At 37.9% G+C, this 20,791-nt stretch overlaps 1 protein-coding gene across 1 annotated transcript in view; it reads left to right on the top strand.

Annotated features, from left to right (window-relative positions):
* The window catches only part of LOC103261819 (ADAMTS-like protein 3), a gene marked incomplete at its 3' end in the record, with an annotated part of 105,230 nt that overhangs the window by 22,773 nt on the left and 61,666 nt on the right, over positions 1 to 20,791 (top strand). Inside the window, exons 2-3 of the mRNA XM_021713069.1 lie at positions 3,213 to 3,258; positions 16,242 to 16,478. Of these exons, the coding sequence (XP_021568744.1) occupies positions 3,213 to 3,258; positions 16,242 to 16,478 (283 nt within the window). The remainder of the gene's footprint in view (positions 1 to 3,212; positions 3,259 to 16,241; positions 16,479 to 20,791) is intronic.

The raw sequence follows: 20,791 nt of genomic DNA, 5'->3' as shown, positions 1-20,791 counted from the left end.
TCCATGGTAGTTGATCTGGCCTTTTTCTCTTGCTGCCTTTAGGATTTTTTCTTTTATGCCTACTTTGTTTAGGCAGATCATTATGTCTAGGAGTTGGTCTTGTCATTTGTTGTCTTGTGGGGGTTTTCTGAATCTCTTGTGTTTGAATTTTTGCATCACTGATTAGATAAGGGAAGTTTTCTTGAATGATCTCATGGAAAGTTTGTTCCAGAGTGATCTCTGTCTCTCTCTGCCTCAGGAAGGCCAATTACTCTTAGGTTCGGTCTCTTAAAGTATTTGCTCATCTCTTGAAAGTTTTATTCTGTCTTTCTGAGCTTGTTTTCTGTGTTTTTAAGAGTTTGGGTTAGTTCTATATTTTGGTGCTCAAGTTTTGTGATTCTTTCTTTTGCCTGGGTAATTCTGCTTTCCATGCTTATCAGTTTGTTATTTATTTCATTCACAGTGTTCTTTATTACTGTTATCTCAGATATCAGCTCCTTCCTAGTTTCTTCTTGTGTTTCCTCAATTCTTTTTAATCTCTCCATTACTGTCTTGATATCTAGGTTTGTAGTTTGGGACCAGTCATTCTGAGGGCTCTTCATTGTTTGCATTATGAAGTCAGTTTTCTCAGTTTCTACCCTCCCAGGGGTCTGGGAGAGACCCATATTCTTCTTTTGGTTTTTCTTCATTTGTGTGGATTTTTCTCTCTCTCCCCCTTTCCCTCCCCTTCTTTAATTCTGTTTTTCAGGGAAGGTAGGGTTGCTTTAGTTTCACTTGTGCAATCTCCTGGTCTTCCTTGTGAGGGTCCTCTGGCTTTGTTTACTTTTGATGTTTGAGTGTGTGCTGCGGGCTTCACTTTTTGTGGTTTTGAGGTTTAATTAAGAGGGAAGCTGTGATTCAGAATCTATATGCTGATTCCAGTATCCACCAACAGGTGTATGGGCACACTGGAACCTATTTCTCACTGATTTACAATCTGTCTGTGCAGTGGTATGTTGATTTGATCCATGGATCAAAAGGAGGTGCAAAAGAAGAAAATAAAGGAGGAAGGGGTGGTCAATAGGAAGTTAGAAAGAGAGGAGAGTGAGAGGGAAAACAGACATACATACCAACTAACAAGTGAAAAGGAGACACAAGGATGGAGAGAAGTGAAATAAACACATGAGCAAAATTCCCTAAAGGATACTGGTAGCTACACAGAAACAGACCAATAAAATCATGAAACAGATAATGTAAGTCAGAAAGCAAACAAAAGTGAGTAAAACAAACAGTCAAAATGATAAAATCAAAAGTCAAAATAAGAGATCAGGCTAGCTCTGAACACTAGACACTTCCTGAGTGTCTAAAGTCTCTTCAGCTCTGATCTCCAGCCTCTCCCCTTTGTTTTCCTTGCAGGCAGCTAGATTTACTGGCAGCTTGGGTTTTTTTTTTTTTAAGCCTTCTGCCTGGGAGGTCTGTGATGTTACCTTTGTCTGATTCAGTAGGGGAGGGGCTTTGACTCTTGTTTAGCGATGTTACCTTAGGAACCGAGGTGGAAGCTGCTGATAGGTGGGTGGGGCAATGCAAATCTCTGCCTGGAGAATCGCTGAGGTGGCAGCTTCCCTTTCACGGATCTTTTCTCTCTGCTCATCTGGGTCCCTGTGTAATCCACTGTGATGGACTGTGCTGGAGTGGGAGGCACCGGGGATCAGCTGCACAGCTGGGCGCTGGATCCGGGGTGCCACCAGCAAGCTGGGGTGGAGGAGGGGGTCAGGAGTTCCCTTCTCTGGAGCTGAGAGCCTCCAATTAGCACCTCCTTAAGATATGCTGTTCCCTTACACAAGCATGGGATGGCACGCTGAGTGCCTCAGCCGGGGTGGGCCCAGAGCTCCAGAGCTCCAAAGCTCCACAGGGCAGACTGTGGGTGGCAAGAGTGGCCCTGGGTCCCTCACAGGGTACTTCAGCCAGAAATGGGACTGGTATCTCTGAAGGGCGGACGCCCTGAGCCTCCCTGGGTGACTGGCAGCTTGGTGCTGGGTGCTGGGTGAGAAGATGTAGCCAGGGAGGGAGCCGAAACCTGGACTCCCACGCAGGCAGGAGTCACATATAGTGGAGCAGCAGCAGCCAGGGGCTGCAATATCCGGCCCTGTGTGGGACCGAAGGTCCCCAGGCCTCGGACCAGTGTGGCTGGCCGTGGGCAGGGGAGTGAGGGAAGAAAAGTAAGAGTCTTTTTGAAAACTCACGTTCTGATAATCTCACAAATCCACCTATGCTGTCACCATCTTACCGGAGTAGCTCATATCAACTTTTTAAATGTTTTTATTCCCTCAGGACTAAATAATTTTTAAAATAATTAAAATAGTGTCTATTGACTTGTAATTCAAGATGATTATTTAAACCTTGTTTAGCTTTTGTTGCATCAAATATGCCATTTACTTAACAAGGAAAGCCTAAAGGGAAAAAAATATGTAACTATGTTGAAAACTGGGGAAAGTGCCATGAATAGATCCAGTATCTTTAAGGACTATATGTAAAATATAGAACAGCAAGCACTTTACTGAGGAAGGTATTTACTAGATGGAAGTCTAACCTCCCAAAGGAAAGGTCTACCTGGAAAATGCAGGGTCCCAGAGCAAGTGGCTGGAGGGGAGGACAGGTTATCCCTCAAGAATTCTCAAACCTACCAGTATTGACATCCTAAAAAAGTTACCCCAACATCATTTTGTAGCATACATTTAGTAAGATCAATGGTTAAATAAAATAAAAGCATTGCCTTAAGTAAACTTGTAACAGAGACAATCGTACTAACTAGAGAAGGATGGTGAGTGCCCAGCTAACTTGGGTTGCTTAAGTAAGCAGGGAAGAGAGATTTCCTAGTGGGAACATGCTACACAAGTTCCTCTGCCTGAAGCTCTCTCTTCTTCTCTACAAGAAAAGAAAGTACACATATGAATACATTATACATACCCATTGTACATTAATTTCAGTGATTATATGGATCCTGGGGTAAGGATTGCATGTAATATTATTATATTAAGCAACTAAAAATTCACTCTTTATTTATTGTGACATTTCCACAAGATGTTTTGGCCCCTGACTCTTGAAAATTCGTTTCTTAGAATTTAAGCTTTGAAGTAATGTGCACTAGTAAAAATTTTACAGGAAACCAGTGCCTTGTGTTTGCTTTTTTTTTTAAAAAAGAATGCTTGCATCGTCTATGAAATCATTATTTTCCTTTTTCTTTATTCATTTAGGAATTGTGAAGGGCAGAACATTCGATACAAGACATGTAGTAATCATGTAAGTACCAAAATAAAAATATATTGTCCAATACAATATGTTCATGTTTTAAGTCATAATATTATAATGTTTACTGTGAAACTAATGGTCTCTTGATACCCTTTGTGGAAGATTGGAATATTTCTTTAATTGACAACAGATTTTGTATATATAATACTTTGTATTTGCACTGCCTTTTTAGGCCATATCACATTCATGATCTAATTTGGTAATTATTTAATAATTTCTGAATTCATAGAAACAATACCTAATATCTTCAAGCTCCTTCAAAGTTGAAAATGTTTTATGAACAATTGTCATAGTACTATAAGAAGGAAATTGACAGTAGTTGGAAACAGCCGGGGGAAACCTTCATCAATAAGGATACCTGATCTCAAACTAGGTGAGGTGAGGACCAAAGTGAGACCCAAAATTTACCTGTACAATGACCATTTGTATACCTAACCTTGAATTGTGCCCTGTATCTTAAAAAAAGAAAAAGAAAGAAAATGTTTTCATATTCAATATGTCACCCAATCTTCACACTTGTCTCTGAGAAGATGAGGTGTGGTTTTTTCTATTTTTCCGATGAGAGGGCTGAAGCCGAGGGAGCTACAATTATTTTTTGAAGGTCACATAGGAAGTGTAGACTTACTCTGGTCTAATACTGTTTCTACCACTTAACACCACATATAACACTCACTGCAAAATGTGTCAAGGAATATAATAGATGACTCACCGGAAAAATCACACAGAAGGAAGGATTTATAAAACCCTACTCTTATTCTACATCGGTAAACACTAAAAAGCAAGATTCAAATATTTGTCTTTGAAAATGTGAAAATGCAGAATAAACATCAGAAAGAGCCTATTCTATTTTCCACTCAAAATATTTCCTGGATGTCAGAAGATGGCTAAGTAGAGGTGACTGACACGCACCCTACCCCTCACATAATAAGGACCAAAATAACAATTAAACAATTAGAATTTTACTAGACTGTCTGAAGGAGAGCACTGGAGTGCAGTAAGGGAGTGGTTACATCCCTGTGGAGCACAGAAACTCAGGATGGCCGCATAGAGAGGATGATGAAGCACTCTGCCTCTACTATACTATATCCCTTGCCAGGATTTGCTCAGAGCCATGGGAGACTTCTCCTTGTGGGGAAAAGGTAAGCAGGAAGCCCCTAGCAACTGCTATTACCACTGCAGACATCTGTAGACCTTGCAACAAGAGAATACTGTACTCTTCACAGGCCCTGAGCCCAGTTTGAGGAACTGCCTTTGGGTTTCCATGGCTGCATGACTTCAGAGTAGAAGCTTGTGATGTGTACCACCCACCCCCATGACCCAAGCTGCTATTACACACTGAAGTCCTTCCTAGAGTGTGCTGCACCCTAAGGGCCAGTAACCACTGCATCTCTTCATCCTTGAGGCTCTGTCATCATTCTACCATGCTCTTATAGGTGGCTGCAACACAACCCTGGCTACTCAGACCCTAGACCCAGTGGAGTGGCCATGACTCTTGTGCCACATGGCATCCTGCCCCTCCCAAGGAACAGGTGGTCCTGGACATTGGGGAAGCCAAGCCCATGGGTGGCTGATCTACCTTGTGCATTTACTGCCAATCTGAGAACCAGCCTGGTGGCTCTTCCCCCAGCAAAGCTGTGCCACTGCTGCTCCAAATTCCTACAGTTCAGGTGACTGAGATGCATACAGATGTCAATGACATGGATTACAGTTGAAGAAACTGCATAGAGACTGTGTCCACCTAGAACTAAAGTTAATGCGCACTGACACAGTAGGACCCATCTGCAGGAAAAATATTTCCCTATGAAAGCTACTCCATGAAATTGGAAGTGGTACTAATTCACCAGATGTGTATATATCAAAGTAGGTGACAAGAAACATGATAAAGCAAGGAAGCATGACACCTCCAAAACAACAAAATAATTATCCAGTAACAGATCCTAAAGAAAAGGAAATTTACAAAATACCTGAAAAGAAATTCAAGTAATGATTGTAAGAAACCTCAATGAGATACAAAAATAATATAGATAAACAATTCACTGAAATCAGGAAAACAATTTACAATATGAAGGGGAAATTCATATCCAATATGAATATGAATGGGAGAGAGATATAGTTAAATAGAACCACATAGAAACCTTGGACCAGAAGAATTTAAATAATGGAATAAAAATACAATTGAGAGCTTTAACAACAGGCTACATCAAGCAGAAGAAAGAATTTCTGAACCTAAAGTCAGGTCTTTTGAAATAACCCAATCAGCAAAGGGAGGCCCAAACTTTATTGGTATGATGGCCACTTGTATACCTAATCCTGAATTATACCCCACATCTTTAAGTTAAAAATAAATTTTAAAAAATAATAATAAATTTTAAAAAAGAAATAACTCACCCAGAGGGGAAAAATAAAGAAATACAAATTAAAATAAATGAAGAAAGCCTATAGGACCTATTGGACACCATTAAGTGAACATATATGTACTTTATTGGATTACTAGAGGGAGAAGATATGGAGAGATACACAGAAAACATATTTAAAAAACAATAGCCCTAACCTTCCCAGCCACTGAGAGAGAGATAGACATCCAAATCTAGAAAGCTTAAAGTTTCCCACATAGATTCAATCCAAAAAAGTTTTCTCTGAGGCACATTATAATCAAACTGTCAAAAGACAGAGAGAAGTTTGAAAGCAACAAGAGAAAAGTATCAAGTCACATACAAGGGAATCCTTATTAGATCATCAGCAGATTCCTCAGCAGAAACCTTGTAGGCCTTGAGAGAATGGGATAATATACTCAAAGTGCTGAAAGAAAAAAAATTGCCAGCCAATAATAGTATACCAAGAAAGGTAGCCAAGCAAAAGCTGAAGGCGTTCATCATCACTAGTCCAGACTTATAAGCATGCTTAAGGAAGTGCAATAGCTGGAAGCAAAAGGATAATAATTGCTGTAACGAAAACACGTGAAAGTATAAAACTCACTAGTAAAGGTAAAAGTATAATCAAACTCAGAATACTTCAGTGCTGTAATGGTGCTATTTAAATCTTTCAGAGTCGTTCATGGTGGCTCACATCTATAATCCCAACACTTTGGGAGATGGAGGAAAGACATTGCCTGAGCCCAGGGAATCGAGACCAGCCTGGGCAGCTTGGTGAAACCTCGTCTCTACAATAAACCCAAAGATTAGCCAGGTGTGGGGGTGTGTACCTGTAGTTCCAGCGACTTGGAAGACTGAGGTGGAAGGATCACCCAAGCCCAGGTCCGGGCTGCAGTGGCCAGGAGCATGCCACTGCACTCCAGTCTGGGTGACAGAGTGGGACTCCAACTAAAAAAAAAAAACAAAAATGCTTTCAGACCTGCAGTATGAAGGTTAAAAGTTAAAATGCTAAAAATAACTACCTCCACAATTACTTGTTAAGGAACACATATAATATAGAGGTGTAAAGTAAGGCAACAAAAATATAAATTGTATGGGGTGGGCAAAAGTCTAAAATCCTTTTGTGAAACTAAAGTGAAGTTGTTATCAGTTTAATATTATCTATTATAATTAAAAGATTCTATTTGTTAGCCCCATGGTAACCACAAAGAAAGAAGTTGCAGAGATATACAAATGGAAAAGAGAAAAGAAGCAAAGCGTAGCACCATAGAAAACCACCAAACCACAAAGGTGAACAACAAGAGAGGAAGAAAGGAACAAAGGTTCTCCAGAAAAACCAGAAAACAATGAGCAAAATGGGAGGAGTAAGTTTTATCAGGGATGCAAGGATAGTCTAACATGTGCAAATCAATAATTGTGATACATCACATTAACAGAAAGAGGGACAAAAGCTGTATGATGATTTCAATAGATGCAAAATTTTTTTTTGACAAAATTCAACATTTCTTTATAATAAAAGAAAACTCTCAACAAATTAGGTACAGAACATATGTATCCTTTCTTAGTTGGTTTTATATTGCTATGAAGGCTGTGACTGGGCAATTTATAAAGAAAAAAGGTTTACTTGGCTCACAATTCTGATGAGGAAAGTTCAAGATTGGGCATCTGAACCTGGTCAGGACTCCAGGCTGTTTCCACTCCTGGTGGAATGCAAGAGAGAGCTAGCATGTTCCGAGAACATGGGGTGAGAGAGGAAGCAAGAGAGAGTAGGTGTAGGTGCCAGGCTCTTTTTCACAAATGGCTCTTCTAGAAATTAACAGCGTACAAACCCACTTACCTTTAATGGCAGGTATTAATCTGTTAATGAGAGATTCGCCCTCATGATCCAGACACCTCCCTTCAGGTCCCACCTCCAACACTGGGGATCAAGTTTCAGCACAAGGTTTGGAGGGGGCTATCATCCAAGCTCAGAAATAAGTTTATACATCTAAAGCTAACTGATTTTCAACAGAAGTGCCAAGGGTACACATAAAGGAAAGAACAATCTGTACAATAAATATAAGTAGTGCTGAGAAAACTGGACATATGCCGCAGAATGAAACTGTACCTCTGTATTTCACTATATATGAAAATCAACTGAAATGGATTAAAGGCTTAAATGTAATACCAAAAGATATGAAACTAATAGAATAACACATAGGGGAAATGCTTTATGATATTAGACTGGAAAGGTTTTTTTATGATCTCAAAAGCACAAGCAACCAAAGCAAACATAGACAAATTGGATTATATCAAATTCAAAAGCTTCTGTACAGCAAATAAAATAATCAACAGAGTGAAGATACAACCTATGGAATGGGAGACAATATTTGAAAACTACTCATCTGACAGAGTTAATACATAGAATATATAAGGAACTCAATAGCAAAAACCCTCAAATAATTTGATTAAAAATGGGCAAAAGGCCTCAATAGACATTTCTAAAAAAAGAGGGCATAAATGGTCAACAGGTATATTAAAAAATACTTAATATCACTAATCATCAGGGAAATATGAATCAAAACCACAATGATATGTCACCTCACTCCAGTCCGAATGTTTATTATTAAAAAGTCAAAAGACAACAAGTATTTGTGCAAATGTGGAGAAAAGGGAACCCTTATATGCTGTTGGTGGGAATGTAAATTAGTTCAGCCATTATGGAAAACAATATGGAGTTTCCTCAAAATATTAAAGATAGAATTACTATATGATCCAGCAATCCCACTACTGGGTATATAGCCAAAGGAAATGAAATCAGTATGTCAAAGAGATATCTTCACTCCTTATTGCAGCACTATTGACAGTAACCAAGTTTTGGAACTAACCTAAGTGTCCAACAATGGATGAATGGATAAAGATAATATGATATATATATAGAATGGAATACTATTCCAGCCATAAAAAAGAATGAAATTCTGTCATTTTTGACAACATGGATGAATCTAGAGGATAGAATGCTAAATGACATAAGCCAGCCACAAAAGGACAAATATTGCATGATCTCATTCATATTTGGAATCTAAAAAAAATTGATCTCATAGAAGTAGTCAGTAGAACAGTGGTTACCAAAGTTTGGAGAGGGGAAGAGGAATGTGGGGATTGGGAGAGGTTGGTCAAAGGGTAGAAAGTGACAACTAAAGGAAGAATGATTTTTGGTGTCCTTTTGCACAGTAGGGTGACTGTAGTCAACAATAAGGAATTGTATATCTCAATTTAGCTGGAATAGAGAATCTTGAATGTTTCCATCGCAAAGAAATGATAAATTTTTGAGGTGATAAATATGCTAGTTACCCTGATTTGATCATCACACAATGTATACATGTATCAAGACATCACATTGCACCCCATAAAATATGTACAATTATTATGTGCTTATTAAAAGTTAAGAAAACATTTCCCTTGTTACTGATATATACCCAAATCAAAATGACAAGATTAAAAAGAAATTCTGAGAATCTGGAGATCTCATTTAAATTTTAAAATCCACGTTTGTCAATTGGCTGTAACTAATATATTTTAAAAGTTCACTTACTGGGGCTGTGTCCCTCTTTCTTCCTTCTCTGTCCCAGGCCAGTGTGAGACATCAGTCCTGGGTAAGGGTTTCTAATCCATTGACCAATTTTTTCCTTGGTACACAACTCCCCAAGTTCTAGGCAAGGGGAGCAAAAAACAGACTGTTAGAAAAACTTTTGACTGCAGAGCTCAAGCCATGTTTGTAGTCCATTTTTTATTCAGTGATGACACTGACATTTCTATCTTTATCTCTCCACTGGCTCCAAATTTGAGTGGGGAAATAGGTGCTTATTTATTCAAATGCCAACATCATTTAGCACTGAGGTAACCAGATTTGCATCAACCACGTCCTTGGAGGAATTTGGGGGGACTAAGCAAATGGCCTCACATCTCTAATAATGGATCATATCCCACAGATTGCAAAAGTATCTATTTTTCTACGTGAATGTCTGAAGGCTCAGGCTCTCAACCTCAGGACCATGAACATGTCATCTATATGTGTCTACTTTCTAACTCTTAACCAAAATAAATAAATTAATTGAAAATAATGGTTCCCACTTATTAAGTACTTCCTGAATGCTAGGCATGGTTCTAAGTGCCTTTTCATTCATAAACCAATTTAATTCTCACAATGTCCCTAAGAAGTAGATGTTATTCTTATCTCCACTTTTACAGGGTGCGGGGGGGAGGGTAGATTTAAGTAACTTGCTTGAGGTCACAGAGCTGAATTTAATTCTAGACAATCAGGTTCTGGACAGTGTGCTCTTAACCATGTTACTACACTACACTGCCACTTGGAAAAGAGCGTGGAAAACTTGCAAGCTTTGTCTGATAATGAAATGTTCCTCCAGGCAGCAGTAACTAAAGTATGGTAGCTTTTAACAACACATGAGCACATGAATTGCCAAGGTAATTGGAGGAACATTATATTCCCAGATATTGTAGAAATTCCAATTCTGGCACAGTAGGACAGACTTTCTAAATATTCACAGTTGAGAGTGACAAAGGTCAGGGTAAAACCGGAAACAAACTGAAAGAGGCACCTGAGGGGAATCAGAGAAAGGAAATTCTCCCTGTCCATCAGTCTTCTACTACTTCAGCAGCCTGGGTTGATCCCCAGCATAAAGAAAGCTCTGGCTTCACAAGAACAGACTCTGGCAGCTGAATTTCAGAATTCTGCCCACTGCAGCAAAAGACACATAAACTTGTGTGCACGCACGCACGCGCGCACACACACATACACATGCAAACGGCCCCAGGCACTCAAGAAAAGATAGAATGTTCTTTTGTTAGGAAGTCTGTAGTGATAGGGACATGCATTCAGAGCACATAAATAAAGAAATTCCATCCCTGGTATGATGAGACCAGACTTCAAATAGTAGAAGTGACACATAAATGAAGAAATTCCATCCCTGGTGTGATGAGACCTTACTTCAAAGAAATTCCATCCCTGGTGTGATGAGACCTTACTTCAAAGAAATTTCATCCCTGATGTGATGAGACCTTACTTCAAGTAGGAGTGGAAGGCACAACCAGGATACAAGGACCCCACTGCCCTCCTGAGAAATCAGATTCTGGTTCAGTGTCTCTACTCAGCTTCACTCTGTTAGGGAGATGGGGCTTTTGGCTTTGAGCCTGGAAGATTAGGAAACAGAACATGTCTATGTGCAGTGCTATGGCTCCCCGGACATAGTCCTTCCATCGGCTCAGCATATATCCTTATAGCCAGAGTCTGGCCCCTGAGACCTAGATAAAAAATTATCCTTATCAGTGGCGCATCAGAACAGAGAATTTCCAAGTAAAGTCATGTATGTCAATAAGGAGATCTTAGACCCGAATTCACTGACTTCTCTTGTTTTTTTTGGTGAGTTTGTGTGTGTTTTGTTGTTGTTGTTGTTTTTACCAAGGTTTATAGAATTAATGGCAATACTGGAAGAGGCAAAGGGAAAAATGCTGTTTTAGATGTGTGTCATAATTTGGTAAGAGTGGAGTGTTTTTGAAGCATGAACACGTTTTTATAGGAGCACAGAGGGAGGCTTGGTTAACTCCACACAGGGACTCTTTGGGCTCCCTGATGACTTTCTAGATGATGCTACACTTGAAGTGATCTTAAAAGATTCTTCATATTGTGAATCCTATGAATGGCTAAAATCAGTTTTTCATTCGGTATTTCCCTTGGAGGTGTTCTTTCTATTGCCATTGCTCCTGCTCTGGGCAAAAGCCACCTCCTTTCTTGTCTATCTTCAGGGCATCCTACAATCACACTGATCCTCCTAAAATGCTGCCTTTTCTATGTTACTTCCTTCTGTGGATGACTTACTGCTTTTAATTTCTCCCAAGGGCATTCAAAGACCTTCTTTTCTTCAGATGAGAGTTAGCTCTTATTCAGCTCCCAACTTTCACCCTTACTAGACAAGGCTGTGCACTATCCCTTATAGATTACTGAATTTATTTCTGCTATTTCTCTTTTACTCATGTTGTTTCCCATATCTTGGCTTATTTACATTGCACCATCCACTGATTATCATCAGAGATTTCACTTTTTCACAATGCCTTATTTGCCAACTCTAGCTTATAGTGGCCACTTGCAAGAATTTATTTTTATGCTAGAAATTTTGGCATTTGTTATATAAAAGGATCACAAAATTTAATTTATGCTATGACTTGAATATGAAGGTAAACTAAAATTTTAAAATTTTCTTAAAATATTTCTGCTAAGTCCCCCTATTTACTAGTTATCTGGTATTGGGGAGGGATTAACTAAATGTCTAATCAAATTAAAGCATGATCCGATCCTGTTATATAAATAGTCTGTTAGGCAATAGTCTGTCTCTCTTGTGTAAAAATACTCAGTTCATTAGATAATCAGCCTGTCTTGGCTTCTCCCCATAAATTGACCATATGCTATATACATCCCCATGGTTTTAGGAGGGGAAGAAGACTGTTTTCAGGATGGTTTGTGAATGGGTGCTAGATGCCATCTGGCTGTGGCTGCCACCTCCCCTTTTTCTTTCTCCCTTTCTCCCCCATCCTCTTCCTCCTCTCCCTCTTCCCCTCCCTCCTCTTCCTCTTCCTCCTCCTTTCCCTCATCTTCTCTCTCTTCCTTTTCGCCTCTTTCTCCTTTTCTGTGTCTTGCCAGAGTGGCTACATACCCTGACTGACACCTCTTCTTTAAATATATTACCCCTTTCAGGTTAGAGTCAAGTCTTGCTGATATAGAATCTATTCTTTCCTTGTTAACTTCAGTTACTCAGTTTTATAGTTTAACTTTTATGTAATGATTTTATTTCTTTCACTGCAGTCCTACTGTAAATCTACAAATACCAATAATAATACACTGTTTCAATGCATTTCATGCATGTAGATGCTACATCTCCAATAGGATAACAAGCTCACTGAGTGAGAGTGGCAGATGATATATTTTTCTTTTGTGTTCTCCACAGCATACGACACAAAAGGCAAAGCCTATAAAGTTTATTTAATAAATAAATGTTGCCTGGAACTTAACTGATATGAAAAAAATGCTTCTCAGGGAATGGAAAGCAGAAGAATGTTTGGCATTCAAGCTTCCTAAATGTCAACTAGACCATTTAATACACAGGAATTCTTAGATTGTCTTGAGTCAGGGCATGGGACCCAACTGAGCCAGATTAGGCAAGCTTAGTGTTGACACTGGAAGAATGTGAAGTGAGTGAAAACATCTAATGTAAGTAGACAATGGCCCCCACACTTACTAAAAAGCAACATTCTATAATAGAGAGCTTGTTACTTTGGGAGTCAGTCTTGACTCTGTCATAGTCTAGTATGTGTCTTCAGGCTGGTGACTAAAGACTTTCTAAGTCACAGTTTTCTCAATTTTAAAATCAGGGTAATGATAATCCTGACCTATCTAGTTCAAATGGGTGTTGATGAAAAGAGAATGTCAATAATTAACCCTAGTATACTAGAAAGCATTGTCCAGCCGTAAGGCTGTCTTAATCAGATATCGTCATATGCTAGGAACAGAAGCCCACTTAGATTAGCTCAAGACAAATGGGATGTACTGGATGGATGTGTGGGTATTTAATGGAATTTACACAAGCAGGCCTTGAGACCTTGGAGCCAGGAATCAGAAAATGAGGAACCACAGGTTTACTTATTCCTATTGAAATGCATGGCTTACTCTCTTTCCTTCTCCTTTTTTTTTTTTGTCTAATTCATTATTTTCTGCTGTGGGAACTGGCTTGCTTTGTTTCAACATGCATCTCATAAAAGAAATGGCCAACCCAGCCCTGGATTGATATGAGTTCTCGGCTCTGGCTCTTTTGTTGCAATTCCAAATTCCTGGAAAAGAGTGACCTGGTGTGGACCAGATGTTTGCCGCTGGATAGTCAGCTCTTGCCAAGAAGACTGATCACATGTACAAACCTGGCCACCCTTCTGGCAAGGATTAAGTCTGGGCTGACATCCTAAGCTGTCTTCTGTTAATTAACTCTTACTAATTTTGTGAAACTTCATTTGTTTATGGAGTTTGAGACAAGAATCAACCAGCAAGCACATTCAATCTCTAGAGAATGCTTGCCACAACAGTGAGCCTAATGCAAGGGAAGTTGCTTACACCCTGCTCTTGTGTACAATGTTTTTTGGTTTCAAAGAGTCACATATAGAGAAAACTGGCCACAACTAGGGGAAGAGGAGGTGATGTAATCGTGTAACTGATGATGTTTTTTATGGCCAGATGGAGGATAAAGTCCTCATTTCAACAGAAAGGATGTCCAATTGTAGTCTTCTTCAGTTTGACTTGCTTCCACCACTGTGATCTGGATTCATAATGCTAAGACAAAAATGTGGATGCAGTATAGGATTTTAGAATGTTTTACAGTAAAATAATATAACTTATCTCAGAGAAAATGCTGTTAATTATAGTCCATTTATTTCCTACTTCCAAAAAGGATTTGAGGCAGTTTATAGAGGCCAAAAGTGCAAACAGGAGAGTACAAAAGTCAAGTAGCAAAAGAGAGAGGAATGAAATAAATTATATTTTAAAATCTCAGCTGATAGTTTATCAATAACTACTTGTGGAAAAAATTAAGCTAGATTTCTACCTCACACCATCCATCTAAATAAATTCCAGATATAGCAAATAGTTAAATAGAATTACTAATCTATAAAGTAACTAACAAAATACATTTAAGAATGTATCTGTTCTTAGGGCAGAGCGAGGAAGCATTTCTAAGCCCATTAATATAAAAAGAAAACTTGAGGGGAAATAGTAAAAGAGCTGACTACATAAATTGTAAAACTTTTTGACTTCACAAAGTATTAAAAACAAAATTAAATGGGGAAAATATTTCCAACACAAATGATGAGTAGTTGATAACTTCGCTATGAAGGGTAATCGTGTTGTCTACCGACATTAATAAAATGGCCAGCATTCCAAGGGATAAAGGATATAAAACAAGAAATTTTTGAAGAATTGATACAAAAAGTAAATATACATGAAAAGATATTAAACTTAAACAATAAAAAGGAAATGTAAATGAAAACAATGAAATTCTGTTTTACTTTTCTGATTAGAAAAAAATTAGAAAATTATAATAACTAAACTGAGAAGAGGTACTGAAAAATGAAACTTACATAGCCTGCTGATAATAATAAAACCTTTCCAGAGGGCAATTTGACAATATTTTGCTAGTTAATAAAACACACATACCCTTTGACTCAGAAATTTTATTAAACTAGCCCTTGGGAAATAATCAAGATTTGTGTAAAGATTTAGGAACAAGAATCTTTGTTATTTATTCTTTTTTTAATATAAACTTTTTTTTTTGAGTTGGAGTCTCACTCTGTCGCCCAGACTGGAGTGCAGTGGCCGCTCCCGGCCACCGCAGCCTCGACCTGCTGGGCTCCGGCGATCCTTCCGCCTCAGCCTTCCAAGTAGCTGGAACTACAGGCGTGCGCTACCACGCCTGGCTAAATTTTTGATTTATTGTGGAGATGAGGTCTCGCCAAGTTGCCCAGGCAGGTCTCAAACCTGCGGGCTCAGGCAATCCACTCACCTCAGCCTCCCAAAGGCGCGGGATTACAGGCTGAGCCACTGAGCCCAACTAATATAAACTTTTTAATGTAAAGTTTTTACAATGAATATCTATTACCTTCATAATAAGAAAAATATAAAATAATATATTACTCATTTGTATCTATTTTCTTTAATTAGGGAGTTTGTATACCAAAAGTAGATTTTTGATGAATCAAGTAATATTTTTGTCATCCGGTATCTTACTTTGGAAATATCTGGAAGGAGGAATCATTAATTTTATAGAAAGACTCTTGAGTCATCAGTACTTGTACAAGCACTTCTTACTATTATTATGAGAGTGTCCTGGGAATTTACTTAGAATGTATTTGCTTTTGTTTTAGATAGAATTTGAATAAGCTACATTATCTTCTAATTCTGTCTATCCAACAGCCAGTTGGAAGCAGGTGAAAGGATGGGAGGGGGGCCTGAAAAGAGAAGAAAGGCAGATGAGTTAAGCAACAATGACAAGGCAACAGACACAAGTTCTCAGAAAGCCAAGAAACTTTGGGCTAAAGTTGGGGCGAATAACCCTTCCTGTGGGAATGACTTCTGAAGGCATGGATAATAACTAGTATTTTTATGAAGACCTTGAGTCTCCTGGAAAAATTAAAGGTTTTAGTTTCACTTGTTTCAAAAGGAAGGTGACTGTGAAATGTATTTGAAACTTTATAACCAAGATGGTTAAAATGGGGCAAAATTTGGCATCTAAGTATTGTAAGCTTTAATTATCTGGGGGGAAAAAAGCACCTAGGTGAAAGAGTGATCAGAATAAATGAGCTGACCTCCTGTATAGATCACTATTGCAGAATCCCAGTGGAATTTCATAGCTATCAATTCAGCTTTGAATTAAAAAATAATGAAACCATGATGTGACTCCCAGAGAGAATCAAGTGGAGTGTAGTCTCATAGAATTCTGGTAAATTTGTTCAGCCTTCTTTTGGCCCCTCTCACTGAGAGGAGTTCGTGTGATCTTTTTTCTCTACTTCCAGGACTGCCCTCCGGATGCAGAAGACTTCAGAGCCCAGCAGTGTTCAGCCTACAATGATGTTCAGTATCAGGGGCATTACTATGAATGGCTTCCACGATATAATGATCCTGTTGCCCCATGTGCACTCAAGTGTCATGCACGAGGACAAAACTTGGTAGTAGAGCTGGCACCTAAGGTACTGGATGGAACTCGTTGCAACGCTGACTCTCTGGACATGTGTATCAGTGGCATCTGTCAGGTAAGCCACACCCATCTCCTCAGCCCCTGGTTCAGGGATGTGCCATGCCTACTCTCAACAGAGAGAATCCTTTTCCCGTGTACATTTGTTCATGCAGATGAAAATATTGTTATTTTAATGTAAAAATACTTCTGAGAATGGTACTAGCCTTTAAATCATGCTTTACTCATTTAAAATGGTATAGATTTTGCCTACGTAGATTCAAAAGATTGCAATAAATGACTTCTTGTGACTCTTCTAGATCAGTGGGAGAATCAACTTTCTAGATGACATTATACTCAAGATCTTCCAGCTTTCTCCTATGTCATGTACTAGGAGTTTTATAATTTTACATCTTAGTTAGGTCTGTGATTTAAGTTAATTTTTGGGAAGGATGTACTTTGGTATCTAAAGTCATTTCTTTTTTTGCGTGTGTATGTTTGGTTCTCCAATTTGAACATGCCTCAGAATCACCTGGAGGGCTTGTGATAGCACAAAGTGCCTATCCCATCCCCCAGAGTTTCTGACTCAGTAAGTCTGGGGTGGAGCACAAAAATTTGCATTTATAACAAGTTCCCAGGAGATACTGATGTTGCTTGGGAACACACTTTGAGAAAACCTATTACAGGTGGGTTCTCTGAGCTTTCTTATTAAAATTAATTCATTGTTTTGAGTCCTTGGGGCCAATGACTTATTTACTGAAGAACAAGCATGATTGCATTCCAGGAGATTTTTCAGAGTAGACTCTGAGTGTGACTGGAACATAAAACCCAATATATACTCACTTGTAATGAATATGAGGATTCAAAATACTATGGTGGATTGCTGAGATAGTGTGAGGGTGGCAGGAAATAAGATTCCACACCCATTCTTTTGATCTCTGAAAAATATTTTTGAAAATAATGAATGTGTCTAATATTCCACCTGTTCTATTATTCTCATAACAAAAACAGTAATAACAGCAAATAAGCAACCTAACCACCCACCAAGTGTCAGGCACTCCAGGAGTCTCAGACTTAAAGTGCTCAAAGGCAAAACTTGATCTTGCCTTTTAAACCATTTTCAATTTTATTCATCTCTTTATCTATATAATGACCTCCAGTTGCTCACCCCAAAACTTTGACATCAGTCTTGATTCTTCTCTTTCAATGTATACATTTGATTACTACATTCCGTTAATTGTCCATCCAAAGACTACTTTTTACCTATCACATCTTTCTATCTCTATTGACTTCTCTCCTAGTCTAAGCTCCCCTCAGCTCTGACTTAAACTGTATTAATAGCTTTCTGTTCAATTTTCCCAGCTCCCACCATTGTTCTGTCCAATATATTTTCCACACAGGAGCCAATGTGATTTATCTTAAAAGGTAATTCAGAGCTTGTCTTTCTGCCACCCTCATAGTCCCTCAATGATTGTCAATACATTAACAATGAAATCCAGAATTCTTGCCTGCCTTTCCAGGCTCTCTCTGCACTGTGCTCCCCACTTTTCAAAATAGACTTAACTTTGTAGAGCAATTTTATATTCACAGCCACATTAGATAAAAGGTAGAAGCGTCCCATATACCCCCACTGCCTCCATATGTACACAGCTTCTCCCACTGTCAACATTCCCCACCAGAGTCATGCAATTGTTACAGTCAATAACCTACACTGACACATCATAATCACAAAGTCCATCATTTACCTTAGTGTTCATCTTTGGCATTGTAAGTTCTATGAATTTGGACAAATGTGTAATGATATTAATCATTCAGAGTAGTTTCACTGATCTAAACTCCTGTGCTTTTAAAAAATCTTCCCTCTCTTCCTCACAACCCCTGGCAACCATTAATCTTTTTTACTGTCTCCATAGCTTGCCTTTTCTGAAATGTCATAGAGTTGAAATCGTATAGTAGATTTTTCAGATTAGCCTCTTTTACATAGTAATGTGCATTTAAGTTTGCTCCATGTATTTTCATGACTTGATAGCTCATTTCCTTTTAGTGCTGGATAATAGTCAATTGAATGTATACACCACAGTTTATTTATCTATTGACCTATTGAAAGACACCTTGGTTGCTTCCAACTTTTGACAATTATGATTAAACCTGCTATAAACTTTTGCATGCAGATTTTGTGTGGACATAACTTTTCAACACATTTGAGTAAATACCAAGAAGTACACTTGTTGCATCAGATGTTAAGAGTATGTTTAGTTTTGTAAGAAACTGCTGAACCATCTTCCAAAGTAACTGTACCATTTTGTATCCCCATCAGCAATGAATGAGAGTTTCTGTTGCTCCCCATCCCTGCCAGCATTTGGTGTTACTGTTCTGAGTTTTGTCATTCTCCTTGTTTAGTGATAGCTCATTGTTTTAATTTGCAGTTATCTAATGACATAAGAAGGTGAGCATCTTTTCATATGCTTAGCTTCCATCTGTATATCTTTTTTGGTGAGGTTTCCATTCATGTTTTTTGCCCATTTTTAAATTGAATTTTTAAATTGATTTTCTTGTTGTGTTTTAAGAGTTCTTTTTATATATTTTGGGTAATAATCCTTTATCAGATATGTCTTTTGCAAATACTTTCTCCCATTCTGTGACTTTTCCTTTCATTCTCTTGAGAGTATATTTTGCAGAGTAAACATTTTCAATCAAAAAATAGTTCAGTTTATCAATTCTTTCTTCCAGGGATGCCTTTAGTATTGTGTCTAAAAAGTCATTATTATACCCAAGGTCATCTAGGTTTTCTCATATGTCATCTTCTAGGAATTTTACAATTTTGCATCTTACAGTTAGGTCTATGAACCAATTTGAGTTAATTTTTGAGAAGAATATACATCTGTGTCTAAATTCATTTTGCATGTAGATATTTAATTGTTCCAGCACTATTTGTTAAAAAGACTGCCTTTTCTCCATTTAATTGTCTTTTTTCCTTTGTCAAAGATCACTTGACCCTATTGATGTAAGTTTCTATTTAGGCTCTCTGTTCTAGTCCATTGATCAATATACCTATTCTTTTGCTAATATCACACTGTCTTTTTACTGTAGCTCTATAGTAAGTCTTTAAAGATGTTTAAAACTGGGTATTTGTACATCTTGGGTATTGTTAGTCCCTCCAACTTTATTCCTCTCCTTCACTATTATGTTGGCCATTCTGGGTTTCTTGCTCCTCTATATAAATTGTAGAGTCAGTTTGTTGATATCCACAAAATAACTTGCTGGGATCAAGTTGGGAAGAACTGACATACTGAGTCTTTCTATCCATGAACATGGGATATATTTATTTAGTTAGTTCTTTTATTTCTTTTTCTCAGAGGTTTTTAGTGTTCCTCATATAATTCTTATAAATATTTCTCTTAGATTTATATCTAAGTATTTCATTTCTGGGATGGTAAATGGTATTATGCTTTGAATTTAATTTTAAGTTCTACTTGTTCATGCTGGTATATAGGAAAACAGTTGATCTTTGTATATTGACCTTGTATCCTGCAACCTTGCTATAATTTCTTATTAGTTCCAGAACTTTTTTGTCAGTGCTTTATGATTTAATACATAGACAACAATTAGACAACAATTAGCACTATAATCACTTACCAGCTCAAAGAAAATATTATCTGCTTCATTTACTGCTTTTACTCCTTTTTCAAAGATCAGTTGACTATATTCATTTGGGTCTGTTTCTTTAGCTTTACATTCTGTTCCATAAATCTGTTTTCTATTCTTTTGTCAATACCACACTGTCTTAATTACTGTAATTTTAGTAAGTCTTGAGAGTGGGTAGTGTCAGTTGTCTAACTTTGTTCTTCTTTAATGTTGTACTGACTATCTGGGTCTTTTGCCTCTCCATATAAAATTTAAAATCAGTCTGTCAACATGCACAAAATAACTTGCTAAGATTTTGATTAGGATTGCATTGAATCTATAGATTAAGTTAGGAAGAACTGACACCTTGACAATATTGGGTTCTCCCAATTTGAAATATCTCTCAGTTTGTTTCATTTTTAATTTATTATTTATCAGAGTTTTATAATTTTCCTCATGTATGGCTTATACATATTTTGTCACTTTTTGGAATGCTAGTACAATTAGTGTCATGCTTTTAATTTCTAATTCTACTTGTTCATTGCTGGTGTACAGGAAAGTGATTGATTTGTGTATATTAACCTTGTACATAACCTTGCTATAATCACTTACCAGCTCTAGGAGTTTTTATGTTGGTTCTTTTGGTTATTCTACCTAGATAATCATGTCATGGGTAAACAAAGATGGTTTTATTTCTTCCTTTCAATCTCATATGTGTTTTATTTCTTCTTCTTCCCCTCCTCTTCCTCCTCCTCCTCCATTTCCTTC

Source organism: Carlito syrichta, unplaced genomic scaffold (assembly GCF_000164805.1).
Source record: "Carlito syrichta isolate Samal-C Ts95f unplaced genomic scaffold, Tarsius_syrichta-2.0.1 Scaffold304020, whole genome shotgun sequence".
Lineage (NCBI taxonomy): Eukaryota > Metazoa > Chordata > Mammalia > Primates > Tarsiidae > Carlito > Carlito syrichta.
The sequence above is the reverse complement of the archived record's forward strand: the minus strand, read 5'-3'. Positions and strand labels throughout refer to the sequence as shown.